At 40.4% G+C, this 16301-nt stretch overlaps 1 protein-coding gene across 1 annotated transcript in view; it reads left to right on the top strand.

Annotated features, from left to right (window-relative positions):
• The first annotated feature begins 7876 nt into the window (after window positions 1–7876).
• slit3 (slit homolog 3 (Drosophila)) overlaps window positions 7877–16301 on the top strand; it is a 334139-nt gene continuing 325714 nt past the window's right edge. Inside the window, exon 1 of the mRNA XM_042492991.2 lies at window positions 7877–8770. Within this exon, the coding sequence (XP_042348925.1) occupies window positions 8580–8770 (191 nt within the window). The 5' untranslated portion in view covers window positions 7877–8579. The remainder of the gene's footprint in view (window positions 8771–16301) is intronic.

The following is a 16301-nucleotide window of genomic DNA, read 5'->3' on the forward strand; positions in this document are numbered from 1 at the left end:
GGACTCATTTATTAGAATAAACGCTTAAGTAAGGTCTAAGGTTTGTGTAGTCAGATGAGGATAAAGAAAGCGATGTGCTGGTCAGGGTTTTTCCCCTAAAAACACTTGAAATGTGGTCTGTTGTCATTGCACATAAGCATAATTATGTGTGTGTGAGAGTGTGTGTTCAAAGCGACATGAGGATGTTATGATAGCCCCCTTTAAAAGTTGGCTTTCTCTTCTCTCACTCTCTCTGTCTCTCTCTGTCTCTCTCTCTCACACACACACACACACAGACACACACACACACGGAGGGAGTGTGTACGCAATGTATGGGGAGATAATAGCTTTGCAGGGGCCGCAGTAGAGCTTAGCCAAAGATCTGTCTGGCTAAAGGATCCATTAAACCACACACACACACGAGGACATACTTCATCACTGCCACACAAAAAATACAAAATTAGGCGAATGGACACCTACACTAATACCAGTACAAAGCCCCAAGAACACACACACACACACACACACACACACATAGTTGCCAGCATACGCACACAGCTGTGTAGCGTGAACCATTAATGTGCCATCAGATATCAGACCATTTAAATGCATGAGGCCCAGTGTGAAGAGAAGTCCAAACTTTCCACCAATTATTCTCTAATCTGTCCATTGTTGGGATGGAGGGAGAGTGGAGACGTGGTGGTGGAGGAGGAGGAGGGATGTGGAGTAAAATATGTGAGAGGAAGAGGGGGATGAGAGACAGAAATTAGGAGAATTATAAAGAGGAAGACCAAAACATTATTACAGCAAATTTTACACCGTATTTAATTAATTTCAGTGTAAACACCACTCAAAGGCAACAGCGTAAAGTTAAAATTGGAGGAAACTGTCATACTTTAAGAAGATATGTTCAAACTAATTCTAATTAGAAATAATCTTACATTCGTTCAAATTAAACCCAACCCTGAAGCCTAATCATGAAATATGTTGCAGTATTAACATTGCAGCATCGCAGTATTAGATCCATCTTAGGCTACTTAGTTTGCAAATCCTGTTATAACCTCTACTGTTATTATTATTATTATTATTATTATTATTATTATTATTATTATTACCAGCACAAGATATGTTTGTTGACAGGTTAAACTTTAATTGCGCAACATGAGGCCAATAGCCTACAATCTAGCATTAAATATTACATTCATTCATTCATTGTCCATAACCGCTTGTCCTTGCAAGGGGACATTGTCGCACCCTCTTCTTCTGCAATAGTTTATGGCATCCAACCGGAGAATTAGCACCACCAGGTGTTTATCTTGATGTACGTAATTTAAAATATTTGTATAATGGGACAGAAACAAGCATTAATTAGCATTTTTGTTTGCAGATTTTCTGTAAATTCTGTTCAAATTAGCATTATATTTGGATGGACACCTGGTTTTGTTTTTGCTGCCCTGGTGTGGCCAAAAAAGAAGGTTATAAAAACATAGCTGTCATGGATAAAAATCATAAAAAGCCAGCGAAAACAGCTGTATTATTAACATAAATGTTTAGCCATTCTACTAATCGAGTACATAACAAGCTACAGTAGGAGCACTGGATTTTATCTTTGTCTTATGCATGCGTGAGAGAGACTCGGTCAACGGAGAGGAAATTCTGTGTGACAGCATGATATTAATGCCTGCCTTGTTGCCTCTGTGTGTGTGTGCGTGTGTGCGTGTGTGGGTGAGAGAGCAGTGAAGCGTGAAGCTGTTACTCCGGTCACTAGCCGGGTCCTGCACCACAGAAAGATGCTAATTATCACACTGTCTGGCGGCTCATAAAAACACAGAGACTGGGACAACAGAAGTGGAGCGATGGTTACACAGAGCGAAAGATGATGGGATAATGGGAAGGAAGAGAGAAATAAAAAGAGAATGTGTCAATAAGTGGCAGGATGACAGGAAGAGAGCGAGAGGAAGTTTGAGGGACTAAATGCAGACAGAACGCAATAGAGGGTTGAAAAGGGCACTGAGGGACGGCGAGAGAGAGAGTGAGGAAAGACAGAAAAAGGGAGAGTGGCAGCAGTTATGTGGTGTGAGAAGTTCGGCATCAGCCAACTCACTCACTTCACAAATGCTTCATGTCTCACTTTGCAAAGCGCTCTGCATGTTTAGGGTTTTTCCGCTTAATTCACAAGAATACAGTGGAGACTCTGAGAGAAAACGCTCAGGAAGAGATCATGAATCAAAAGTCCGGAGCAGGATTTTCAACCTCAGAAGTTAATGACATGCATCTTAACCCAACGAGCCCAAACAAAGCCGTCAGACAGCGGTTTCATACGCTCATAAGCAGCGGTTAGTGTAAGGAAAAGGATGATCACTCCTTCATTTTGAGTGTTTCAATGTGTTGTTTTGTGGTGGTGCAATTTTTTTTCGTTTCATTATTTGTTTGCCTCAAACTCTCGTTGCTTTCAGAGACGGGGCTTTTCCAATTGACCACTTTTTTTCTGTTGTAACCTCATGGAGGGAATAGTTAGTCACTGTTTAATTTTCTCTGTTTTGGCCAATTTGCTGATCTTGTTTACTACATTTGAAATTACCTAAATATATAAGAATGATACATGTTAAGGTAAGACTTTTTTCCCAGTGATTCATCAACAGGACTGATATTTGGGTCCAAATGACTGACAGTATACTGGCAGTTTCTGCCAGTAAAGAATTACCATTTAGGTTAAAAAAAACAAACAAAAAAAGTGCTGCACAGTGAGGTAAACTATGCATAGTAGTCACATGACCCACACTGGCCCAAAATGCATTTTTCCGATACACAAAGAATTAAAGAAGAGTGGCAGTGAAACAGTCTGGGCTGCTCTGAGGTGCGTTCACAAGTTGTTTTATTGGTTCCAAATCTTTGAAACAATTCACCAGTAAAACAAAGCAGGCGTGCCTTCTTGCACGATCCAAATCTTTGTCGAAATGTGCCATTTTTTGCGTGTAAGTTGTCAACTCAGAGGTTGTTGTTTACTGTAACAAAGTGGAAACATCCAGTGAGTCAGAGTAAAACATGCATGGTCTGTGTGTCAGACAGAGTTACTGATACACACAAAGTTTCTGGGACAATGATTTTCTGGTGAAATAATCCGAGGAGTGATGAAAATGTAGATATATAATCATCTGTGTTTACCAGTCGACATTTATGAAAACATTGAACCACTACCAACAATAAGAGGGACAGCACAGGGCAAAACAATAAAACTGTTACCACATTGTTTTTAGAGTGCTGAAAATCAGATCAGTCTGCTTTATGTGTGTGACTCCTTCTCTGCGCCGTCTCCTCTACAGTGTCCTCCTTCTCTTCGTTTTACTGTTTTCTCTCTATCTTTATGTCTTATATACAATATGTACACTGTGTCTCTCCTTCATTCATTTAGTGGAGACAAAGCAACACCAGATGTTTCCATGAAACATTTTTTTTGTTCTGTTGTATAGATTTAGTTGTGCTCTCTCTAGTTCTCATTTATTCTCTGCTCGAGCTCGTTAAATCTTTTTAACATTTTAACCTGGAGTTGAATGCTGTTTGGTTGACTCACTGGGTCATGACCTCTGAATCTAATGTTACTTTACTGTATGTGACATGATCCCCATTGCATCATTGTTAGCAACTTTTTTCCCAGAACAAAGCCATTGGTTAGTATTATACAGCGCAGGAGGGTGTAAGGGACTGTTCTTCATTTATCAGAGGAAGGAGATGGCTGGGGTGTGACCTTTTTTTTTTTTTTTACCCTCCCTACAGCTACAAATGTTTTTCCTTGAACCTCCCAGAGTGACTTGGGGAAAATGCATGACCCAATCTTCACCATAAATTAGTGATACATTTTCAAAATGTGCCCTTGAATGTTTGAGAGTAAAATCTGGGGAGGACATTTTCGAGTTGTGCATGCTTGTTTGTTATTGTAAACTGTTTATTTTTGGCAATTTTGTGAATGACATGTAGAACAAAAAAAACCCAAGCTATTTTAAGCTTAGATGTGGAAAAAAAAAATCTGACTGACGTGTTTTGAGCATAATGTGTCAAAGTACTGTTGGTAATTTGAAAATCCAGTTTTTATAGTTTCTGGCTGTGATAAATTGTGTAATTTTTAAAGGAAATGTGACATTTGGGGTTTTGAAGGCATGTTTTCTTTAAAAAGTCTGTGGTAAAATATATCTAAAGTAGAACCAATTTAAGTTGTATGTCCCTCAGTGCTTAAAAAAAAAAGAAGAAAAAAAAACGCCACATGCCACCGCATAAATAACTAACAGTCCATAATGCGTTAAAGTGAAGTTTTTTTTTCAAGTATGTTTTCATTGGTATAATATTTGGGGGAAATAAGGAGACCTGCCACTCCTGACTATTTAAGTTAAAAAAGAATGATTTCCCTTTTATTTAACTTTAACAAGTATCCAGCAGGTAAGAAAAAATGTATTTATACATTTGAAAACTTTGAATTTAACTTAAGAAAAATTCAATACAGAATTAGCCTGCATGCTACACGACTCATTTTTCTGTAAAACATAAATAGAAGTAAAATAATTCAACAAACCAAGGTTAGTTTAACGTTGCTGTGAAAATTCAACATTGCTTTACCTAATTTTGTAATTTAAGGACATTGTGGTGTCTTCTTCTCCACTAATTACGTTTTTTTTAAAAGCCTAGTTAGCCTTGTTAGCCTTATACAGGCTAACTAGCCTGCCGGTAGCTCACTAACATCTAGCTAACTGACAGTCTCACTCAGTGAAAAAAACGTCAGTTACTGTTAGCAGCTAATGATAGCATTAGCACGAGCAAAAAGGTTTTAAAGTTACAACAGATAACTAGAATGCAACACAACTATTTTAGCTTATACCTTTAGTTTAAACTAAAAGCTCCATGTTATGTTAAATGAACATTTAAATGAGCCTGAAAGTGGTGAGTAATTTCTTTTAATATTTAGTAATCCCTCATTGATTTGCATTGTTACAACTGGTTATTTTTGTGCTTTGCTAAATCTGTCGTTAGCGTCTTTTCTTAACGCCTGTGCAACTTCTTTTACAGGCCTGTAAGTACCCAGGTTTGGCATGCTCATTTACTTTTAACAGATGATGTTTGGATACAGATTAAGTTTACAAATTAATTAACTGATTAGCTGAGAAAGGGTAAGAAATTATAAGTTTGTACTTCTCATACTTATCATGGAACATGTAAGATGCAGTTATTTGTTGCTTATTAAACTGTTCATTGAGTTTTTGTATAGGTTGTAGGTCCATTTTGTTATTTACATTTTGTTTATTTTTATCTATTTCTGTTTGTTTGTTTGTTTTACATGTTTGAAATATCTATCTATCTATCTATCTATCTATCTATCTATCTAATATTTCCTGGACATATAATGAATGCAGTGTAGCTTACATTATAGTGGCCACTTAACACTGTCTGGCTGTTTCCAAATATTGATGCTTTTTGGATGCGTTTGTCTGGGCACTGTACTACTGTCCTGCATTTAGGCTCTTGGTGGTGATAACAGTATGATCCAAGCACAGGTGGCAGAAATGGGTTTTCTCAACAGAGAGGCCAGGCTTACTCCCTGACAGGCTGCTCGCTCCTGTGCCTCCCCAGGCATGGCCAGCAGGGAGGAAACCTCGGGCAGACCCGGGAAGCTCTGGAGGGATTTCATTTCCGGTGTGCCGGGGGGCACCAGGGGGTTTCCCCCAGGAGGAGCTGGAGTTAGTGGCTGTGAAAAATAACTGTGCTGCTCTGCTGCCGCCATCGATCTGACACAGAAAATAGTTTTGAAGCAGCTTCATTTTCTAATGTCCCTTCACTAGTGAAAGGGACTGTGTGAGAGAGATCTTCAATAAGCCAATTTCTTCTGAATTACCCCCCAAAAGTGATATAAGATGGAAACTGGGGTATTGAGCATCTAAAAAGAAGAAAAGGATTGCACATCTTTCTTATGTTGTCTTTATACGTTCACACATGCACGCTGCTCACTGCATTTACTGTGCACTCTGTGTAGTGTCTGCATTTTATTAACACAGATTTTTATAATGCGATGGAAAACAACAACAAATAAATTAAGCAGCTGGGGGCAGACAGATTTGGTCTATCAAGACTTGAATGCAGATGACTGTGCTGTAACCACAGACTATAAATAATTGACGTAGCTTCTGTGATGTCACCCATTGGTTTGCGGACATTGTTGTTGCCATTTTGAAGCCTTCAGTTTGACATTTCGGCTGTCACCATCTCAGTTGTTTGGAGCCAAGAGTGACTATATTTTGACCAGAGGTTGGAGCTGAAAAGGAGAAAGAGATCTGACTCACAGAGTGTAGCGACGCCTTGCCGCCTGTCATTCAAGAAGCCCTGCTCTTCATCTTTAGGCCTTGATAAAATATATATATATATATAAAAAAAAAAACACCTGTCACAAATCTTGAAATTAGCTATAGAGACCAAAAAAACAGTTTTGGTCTCTATAGCTCTACAACCAGGCTGTAAACATTTTTATTTTCTGCTGTAAAGTCGGGCATTTTAAAATGGTTGTTTATAGGGATTTTGTCTGTTTTGTAGTTAGCCTCAAGTGGCCGTTTGATGACCTTAAGTTTCTGGCACTTTTGCATTGGCTTCATTTTCAGCCTCAGAGGTTGCTGCTTGGGTATATCTGGTAAAAAACAAAAATGTAAAGACAGGAAACTAATGCCCCAGTAACTAATAATGAATGTTTGTTTCTCCACAGCAACTACCATCAGGGTGCGTTTGAACAAGTAACACTTAAACGGATTCGGCTGCATGGAGACTAACACCAGAGGACTGTCAGCTCCCGGGTAAGAATATACATAACTGACTAAATTAATCTCCACCCCAAAATGAACTTACACACTCAACAGGCGTGAAAAGAGACATCAAACTTTGGATTGTTTTAAAGGCTTTGGAGTGTTATTTTTAAACATACAGTAAATTTGTTTATGAGAGTGTCTACTTCCGACTTGATCAAATATTAAACCAGCCCAAAGTCTGGTCTCTGGTTGGTTTTCGTCCTACATAAAAACTGATGTTTTAATTAGCCGGAGTCCCAGAACGAGACACTAAATTACGCCGTTTGGATTCCAGGCTTTACAATATTTATGAACTTATCCACTGTTCATTATGCACTGAGATACTGCTGTGGAAAAAAACTTTTTTTTGACAATGCAGCAAAAATCCCCAAATGAATTGAATTAATTTTGAAGACGGTGATTTAAGGGGGAGTGAAATTATTATTATTGATGTAACTGAAAATAGATGAGTCTTCACGATTAGGTTATGACAGTTTCCCCTTCAACCAACAGAGGGCAGCAGAAGGGCACCCACTATTTAAGAGTATCAGTGAAAAATTCACCTCACTGCTGCAGGGAAGAAATGTGTGTAGTGACTAAGAATAGTTACAGGATGAGCAGGAACTTTAACAGAGTTTATACCAAACAATCTGGAAGTCTAATCCAAGTTTTGTCAAATATGTGACCATCTGATCTGAAATTAAATCTTTGCTAAAACTCAGCCAAAAAAGTAAAAAATTTGATTTGTCAAGTCATTGTTGACTGCATGGCATTTTCAAACACAATAGAAGATTAATTAAGTTTATTGACATTTTGACAAACTCCATCAGACATGCATTAATCAGCGGAGGTGACGCACAGAGACTCCCCAGGGATGATGCATTGGGGTATTTGGAGAGATGGCTCATAAAAGACGTGGCTCAAAACCAACTATATGATCACAAGTAAATCGTTAAGATGATATATGAGCCATGATAAAAGAGGACGAGTTGCTGGGAAATGAGCTAAAATATGCGCAGTGGTTGCCACGGACTGAGAGTTTGGAGTTGTCTTCGTCTGTGTGGGAAAGTATCCGAGTTTATATAGTGCGGAGTGTTTCTGCGGGAGAGATAAGGGACGAGTGAAAGTTTGTAGAGCTCTCTCACTCTGGTGACATAAACAGAGAGAGAGAAGGAGAGAGAGAGGATTTTGGGGGAAACCTAAGTACAAATCTGTGTGCCTCTCTCATATTCACAGCCACCAGGCGTACCAGTCTGTGTTGCGCCTCCGCTCTCTCAACTTTTTTTTCTTCACTGATTAGCCTACAACTCCTCTGCAACTCTCACTTTGTACTCCCTGGCAGCGGAGGGATGTTCCCTGGAAGGAGGTTACACCCCAGCTGAACGTTTTCACCTTGGAAAGTTTCAGGCTGATAACTTGTGCTCGGGGAGTTTGTGAATGGGGAGCATTTGGGGAGACTTTTACGCAGCGAGTTGAGTGACGCGCGGTTGACATGTTTTAAAAGAAAAAACGTTGCCACAGCTAAAATCCTCATTTTCTTACGTTTTTTTCCTTCAATGGCACGGGAGCGTTTTAAGGAGATTCTGACTGATCGAGTCTCGTGAGAGAAACTTTGGTGAACTTCTGCAGCAGCGATTCCGGCTCCCATCACTTCTTTTTTTTTTAACCACACAGTCAAACGGCCTCTCTTGACCTTTTTTTTCGGGATCCTTACTGCATCTTACATCTACTTGTCTCCGTGGATTTTCAACTAACTTCGCTTTGGAAGTAATTTGAGTGGATATCATGCCTCCGATCGGGCCGGAGAAGCGGGCTGCGCTCCGCCGGGTTTGGGCTCTGGTTTTGGCGCTGCTGGTGTGCGCTGCTTCGGTGACTGGATGTCCACACAAGTGCAGCTGCTCCGGGTCGCATGTGGACTGCCAGGGTCTGGGTTTGAGGACAGTGCCGAAAGGAATACCGAGGAATGCCGAGCGCCTGTAAGTGCCTTTTCATGACAGTTTAAAGCAAATTTAATTGTCCGTCTGTCATCATTAAATATCATAGTGCGCCTCATGGCCTCATGGAGCGCGTTTCATCTTTGGCTTTACTCATATTATGCTGTAATATTCCTTTAGAGACAATAGTGAATTTTGTTACATGAAAGCATAAAACTTACCATGCTTTGTTGCAGATCTCCTGACTGACTTATCAGAGGTGGTGATAAAAAACATTTTATAGGACCTTTCAAACTATACCCTTGGTTTACTTTATGTGTCTTAATTAAAACTTTATGTGTTGTTATAGCTGACCTGTTCAATCATTAATGAACGCATATGTGTGCAGTTTTCCTGTATTTAAGTACAGCTGCATCCATGTCCATCAGGCTACTAGTCAGTGATTAAATCAAGATGCATTTTAACTATGACCCTTAGTTAATGTGTCATGTAAAAGGCAAAAAAATCTATTTCACTTTAAGAAAAATTAATAAATGGCTTTATTTAGCGTTGAAAGATCTGTCTGGTTAGTTTGGGCTTACATCAGCTCCTACAGCTGGATAACATTTATAATTTTGTTAAATATAAATAAGAAAAAATGTACTTTATGTCTGCACTTGTCAGTAGATACACTTTACATCTGTTTCTTGACTATCTATGTATTTTTATGTGGCAGACTTTATGTCCAAGACATAAAGACAGAAATAAAACAGAAAAAATGTGCATAACTTTTCTGCAAAAGTCTATAAAGTGAATTTAAGACAGCTTTTCAACGAGGCATGTATGCCCGATGAGGCTGATGAATGGGAAAATAACCCACTAGAACTAGAAGTACTAATATTTCTTTGTGAAACAAGGGAAGGTTTTCTGGAAAAAGTTACAATCATATCTCCTGACTAAAAGCATACTGCAATCCCTCTGGTTACAATGTATGTGGCGCATGTGAAACTGCCCTAAAATTCACCAGTGACCCCAGTGAATGGAGGCAGTTAAGAAAACAGTCCTGAAGCAGCTTTAGAGCGAGTAATTAAGTTTTTAAACAGGTCGAAATGAAAAGTGAGAAGACGCAGTGAGCTCCTTAAATCTTTTTATATTATTTCGCGCTCTGTTTGCAGTAAGACTTTCCAAAGTTTTTCACAGCTTCCTAAAGTTCTTCTACATCCGCAGTGATTTGTGTGTAATCCTAAACAATGATTTTAATCTCACGAAACTACTCTGTGCTTTTTTTACTTCCTTTGAAACCTGGTGACAGTTAGTTTCAAATGATATTCATTCCTAAGGCGGACACAGACCCCTGACAGCCGCTGCTGCCACCGCCAGCCTGATCTTGACACGTATAGGCTACACCCCCGCAGCCACACACATGCATTCACAAACACACACCTATGCTGTCAAGGTATGGAAGCGATTATGCGTGATAACGGAGCAGCCAAAAGCCCCGCGGGGGATCAACAACAGACCTAACCCTGAGACAACAAACACAATCAGTAGGCTGCAGAGGGAAGTGGGGGGCCGTGTTTGTGGATGCGTCGTGCGTGTGGATGTGGGGGGTGCTGGTGGATGTGAGCATATGATTAGCATGTGTGTGAGGATTTTTACTTTTACGTGTGTTTGTTTGTGTATTAGTGTGTGCATGTTGGCGCTGGCTAGTGTGATTGCGTGAGTGTGAACAACGAACTCCATACCTCTCCCATCCCACAGGACTGTTGTGACCTTCCAGGACCTGTTGGCTTTTACACAGCAATCCCTCGAAGACATTTACACCCTAGGAAAATAAATAATTAGAGCGGGCTGCGATGGGGAGGTGGGATAAGGGGGTCCCCTGCCTCTCGCTGGGGTCCCCGGGGTGGAATATTTGGGGTAGCAGCGCCCCCTCCCTCCCCTTTCACTCCAGAAACTATGTGTTTATGTTTCCCTGATTTATCCAGGTCAGTGTTTCAGCTGTGACTTTGGCCCAGAGTTGCTCTTTTCCTCCCTCTTTCTCTCCCTCTCTGCCTGCCTTCATCTTTCTCTCTCTCACTGCAGATATATTTTAGGGAGTCTGAGATGGGAAACATTAAAATGGATGAGATTCCAGTTCTAAAGGTTACGGCAGATGGGAAACTTTTTAGGAAAGAGAGATGAGTGTTGTTGCCCTGAGCAGGGATTTGGGTTTGACAACTGGGATGACGTCCATGTGGACAACAGAGTCTGGTAACAAAAGTGCCAAGTTTGTTAAGTTATGAGTAAAAATGCTAATTTGCTTCAGAGTAAAGTTTCCAGAAATCTTGAATTGATTTTTGATATTTTCTTAACTTTACCATCCAGTCGTGTTTTTACCCTGTTAGAAAATGATTTTTTGGGACGGTTGTTACTTATCCACTATGAGGGTCCAAGGACAGAGGAGTGTGATATGTTGTGAAGCCCACAGGGCAAATTGTGATTTTTGATGTTGGGCTATAGTAATACAATTGTCTTGAGTGGAATTTAAAAAGACCTGCACGATCCAAGATTTTGTGAGATCCTGTTTTCCTGTTTTGCACTTTCTACTTTTAAAATGTAAACTTTTAAAATGTAAGAACTTGTAAACTATAGCTTAAGAAAGAGTAGACAGATTGTCACCTTAGAATTATAAGGTTCTATCAGACTTTTTTTTTTTCAAAATTGAGTTATTCATATATTCTTATTCTCTGACAAATTAATAACATTAGTGAGGTGCTTTTTTTAAAAGTTGTTTTCATTTTCAAACTTTTTATTAAGCAAACAAAAAGCCAATATGAGAGCCAATATTTTGGGCTGATCCAGTCTAGCCGGCAATATTTCTCCCTCCATGAGCTGGTCTTTTCGGCTAATCTCTATAAACAGATATCTGCATATGAATCCAAATAAATAAGAAATATGCTAATAGAAGCTTATTTGTTGTTTGACAATAGCTGCTGGGTTATGAGATTGCATTTTGGTCAACGGATTCCACCTCTGCACATGGATAATGAACTTGCTGCTCAGTCGTGATTGGTCGATACTACTTGGAAAACAAACGGACTTGAAATGGAAACTAGGACACTTCTAATATCATTGTCTTGTCCTGTTGCGCCCTGTTGCAAAGTAATAATTCACTTGCATTTAAACTCTTTTAAAAGTTCTAATGGTGATCCAGTTTGCATTTCTGTTCCGACTGTTGTTTGGTTGTGTCGCATGCTGAAGAATCGTATGATCCACAAACTAAAATATTTATTTATGAGCTCACTGTTTTTTAGAAATGCTCAGTTGCATGAGGAGAAATCCATAGAGAAGAGGAGATACATTTTTCTTCACCAAAAGTAGTCTCACCACACCAGAATACTATGCAACAAGACCACAAGGCATGTGGCGTTTGAGTAAGGGACATGACTTCTGCCTTATCTTGAGTGGAAAATCTTTTTCGGCTACTACACTACTGCTTGCTTTATCGTTCTCTCTCTCTCTCTTTCTCGAGCCACATGCACCGAATCAAACAAATTCAGACTTTGTGGAGGTTACTGAAAACAAATGTAGAAAATCCCTGTCGAGTGAAGAAATACATGACACCGGAAATCGGGCATGACAAAAAAATTTAAGGCTTTATGATCAAATACCTTCAGTATATTCTGATATATAACATTGAAAAGCGACCAGATTTTTTCATTGAAACGACATGGCAGCCTAGAAGGAAAGAAATCAAATCAAAATGGAAACGTTTGGCATTGTTAAGTTTAAAAAAAAATCACCAGTGTGGTCCTTTTAAACTGCAAAGTTAGTCCCCACTCACTCTCTTTATTACACGCAGCAGATAACTTTGAATCAAGTTCCCTCCAGAAGTAAAGGGTGAGAGCAACAGTCACAGCAAACTGTCATAACTTCAAAATGAATCTCTATAAAAGCACTGTTTCCTTCACTATTGTAAACGGAGCATTTGGAAAGGTTAACGAGAAAAAAAACAGTGGTGGCCTCAACTCAACACACACACACACACACACACACACACACACACACACACACACACTCACAGGCAGCCTCACAGATTACCCTCAGGCCAGTCAATTCCGTAATGTCCTCCTTGGGAAGCCACTCGAGACCTCATTTGCATCTAATTTGAGTGGAGGGTTTTGGGGGGGAGGCTTAACAGGCTTAACGAGGCTGGGTAAAATGAATTGGAAAACAGGGACGGCTTTTCTCTCCGGGGTCCAATTCACACCTGCCCTACAGGGACCACATACACACACACACAGACGCACACACACCCTCGAGTGTTGATTTTTTGAGCTGCAAATTCCAAACTGTTGCCCCAACTGCTGTGAGATGTGGGGAAATTGAATGCTGTAAACTCTAGAGGGGGGCCTTCAATTGGTTTGAGCTGCAATCATTTTTTGTGTTGAAGGACCAGTGTGTAAGATTTAGGGGATGTATTGGCAAAAATGGATTACAACATAGTAAGTAAGTTTTCATTTGTGCACAATCACCTGAAAATAAGAATTGTTTTGTTCACTTTACCTTAGAATGAGCTGTTTAGATCTGTCCAGCGGGTTCCTGGTTTATAAGATCAACATGTTGCACCACCATGTTTCTATGGTAGCCCAGAACGGTCAAACCAAACACTGGCTCCAGATATGGCCATTTGCGTTTTCGTGTTGGCCACCATAGTAAGAAGCCCAACTGCAACAAGCTGCGCCAGTTACACTGTTTACAACGTGAAATTGATTAATTCAGTGTTTCTAGCGGTTAAAATCACTCACATCTGTTTATTTTGGAAAGGACGAGACCTCTGTGGGTCATTCAGCTTTTGGTGAAAACCTCTTGAACATCTGGATCTTAAGTTATCATAGAGAGAAGGTGACTTTACATTAGCATTTGATGGACCAGCAGCCCGCAGCAATGTGCCAAGGTGCATTGGAAATACATGGATTTTTAAGCTGAAACTGCTTTATTCATTTTTTTGATCTGTATAAATCACCGGGTCTGTTTGTTTGGAAAGGAAGAGACCTCTACGGATAATTCAGCTCATGGTAAAAACCTCCCGAATGTCTGGATCAGACAAAAATGTGCCATTTGTCCCACAGATGCCAAACTGCAACTAAGATTAACTGATTTTAACATGAAACTGTTTTATTCGGTGTGAAGAGCTGTTTTAATCCCCTGCTTTGTTTGTTTTCGAGAGGAAGAGACCTCTGTGGATAATTCGGCTCATGGTAAAAACCTCCTAATTGATGAACACTGAAGGAATTCTAGCTGTGAGAAGTTTTAGCTGGTTGCAATCTACAATTCACCGCTAGACGCCAGTAAATCCCCCTAAATTTTACACACTTCACGTGTAAATTGTGTGTGTATGTGGGTCTATAATTTTGCGTTTTGAAGGCACTTATATTTATAAACACATCTGTATATGTTTGTTCTGTCCTTCAGACTGAGTGTGTGCATTGATGTGCGTGTTTGCAGTTGAGCGAGTTCACTGCTGGAAGCGACGAGCGGCCCGAGCCAACTTTACACAAACTAATTCTGATTTTAACTGCCTATTTTTCTTTTCCCTCGCTAACGGCACTTTGAGGAAGTTTTTTGGCAAGTTTTTTACGAGCAGCACCTTCTCTGCTTTCTCTAGCCTCGTCTGGAGCAAGATTTTCTTTTTATTTCCCTTCCCAGCTCTTCATCTTTACCCGAGCTTTGTTTCTCTTTCCGACATCTCTCCCTCTTTCTTCCCATCCCTTTCCTTTTTTTCTGCTTTGTGATTACTTCGACTGTTTCTTTTTCCCATCCGTACCCCACTCAACCTTCTTTTCTGCCCCATCTCCTTCTCCTTTGCCTCCTAACCCTACCTCTCCTCAGCAGTCTCTCTCTGACCTCCCGCTCCAACTTACTCTCACACACACCCTCAGTTTGCCAGCAGCATCTCTCCAGTAGAGTTTTCACAGCTCCCATTTCCCCTCAGCGTGCCAACCTACCACGGAGCGCACAACAATGAGATCCTGCCGATGTGTGTGCAAGCAAGCATTGGCGAGTGTGTGTGTTTCTGTGCATAGTGGATACACACACACAAAAGTTCCAGCCTCTGCTTCTGGCTCCTATCAAAGCTTAGTGTTGATTGGTCAGTGGACGCTCTAACCACCACACCCTCAGCTATGAAACAGCATTCCATGGTGGGACTGGAATCTGTATGTGTGTGTGTGTGTGTGTGTGTGTGTGTTTATGTGTGCGTTCAGTATCTTTGAATACTTTGGTGCAAACCTATGCATGTAGCAGAGCAGTTAATTTGAACTGACACGGTTCCCGTCCCTTAAATTTAGAATATCTGATTGGATCAAGAACAATCTGTAATCACCAGAGTCCTGTGGTGTTGACTTCAGTTTTGGCTCGGCTCCTTTCAGTTGCGGCCCCAAGTACTCGCCTGAAGTCACTGCAGATATTGTGCTGTTGGCTGCTAACTCAACTCAGAAGTCTGATAAGTCAAAGATTCATTCCCCTGGCTCTCTGCTAACCATCCTTTGTTGGTACTTTGCCAACTTTTCTGGAAACCAGGGAGCTAATTAGTGATGTATTTTATTTGTGCAGGATTACTGTAAATGTACACTAGTTTGAGGGGAGGCTTAAGTCAGCCCACGTGCTTTGGTAACTTGAATTAAAACCATCGTTCAATGAAGAGCGTTCTTTACTGTTATCGTGGGTATGATGGTGATGTAATACATCTGAGGAGCAGCCGAGTGTTATTGCTATAGCAGACAAGTCTAAACTAAGCAGCAAAAACCACAATGAGCTTGCTGTTCTCAAACAGCCTCTTAATGTCACGCCTATCATCTGTGGCCATCTCGTGGTAACCATTTTGTGCCCTTCCAACTATGTTTGATTCAGTTTTGGTATGCCAAATGGCACATATGAGGGTAACCAATATTTAGTCTGCAGTTCTAGGTCAGTGGGTGATATTCTCTACCCCAAGTTTCTCCAATGTGCGGGCAGCTGACCTTTCTATATAATGACTTTCAGGCTGCCAAGGAGGCAGCCAGCTGGCGCTGAAAGTGGGCACTGCCCTTCTGGGAAACAGAGCAAGCTGGCAGCATTAAGACATACACTGTACTCATGTACTTTACACACATCAGTATACACACACGGGCAAAAAAGTGCACACACTCATTGGCATATGTATGGAAAATCAGGCAAACGTGCAGACATATGAGTGCACACTTTGCATCAATGTACACATAACTGCACCCTCACTGACATAATGCATTCTTAGGCCCAGTCCCCAACCATCATAACTATGCCAAACCCCAACCCAACCAAAGTCTAAACTTAACCCTTAAAAGAAGACTACCATTTATTACAACTTGGGTCTTGTTTTTGTAGTTTTGGCCATTTTTTCTGTCTATTAGGGCTGTACCCTACTCAGAATTGTATCAGTTGTATCAGATTTGGTGGTTTAATATGAATATTTGATTATTCCAGCCTTCTTTTTTCATACAGAGTTTGAGTATAAATAGGGCTCAGCAAGATTTTCAGGGTGATGATCATGCACTAGCCTTATGTTAAACAAGCCGTGTGAGATAATGCAATA

The sequence above is a fragment of the Plectropomus leopardus genome, chromosome 8 (genome assembly GCF_026936395.1).
Source record: "Plectropomus leopardus strain MGB_pleo_1.0 chromosome 8, ASM2693639v1, whole genome shotgun sequence".
Lineage (NCBI taxonomy): Eukaryota > Metazoa > Chordata > Actinopteri > Perciformes > Serranidae > Plectropomus > Plectropomus leopardus.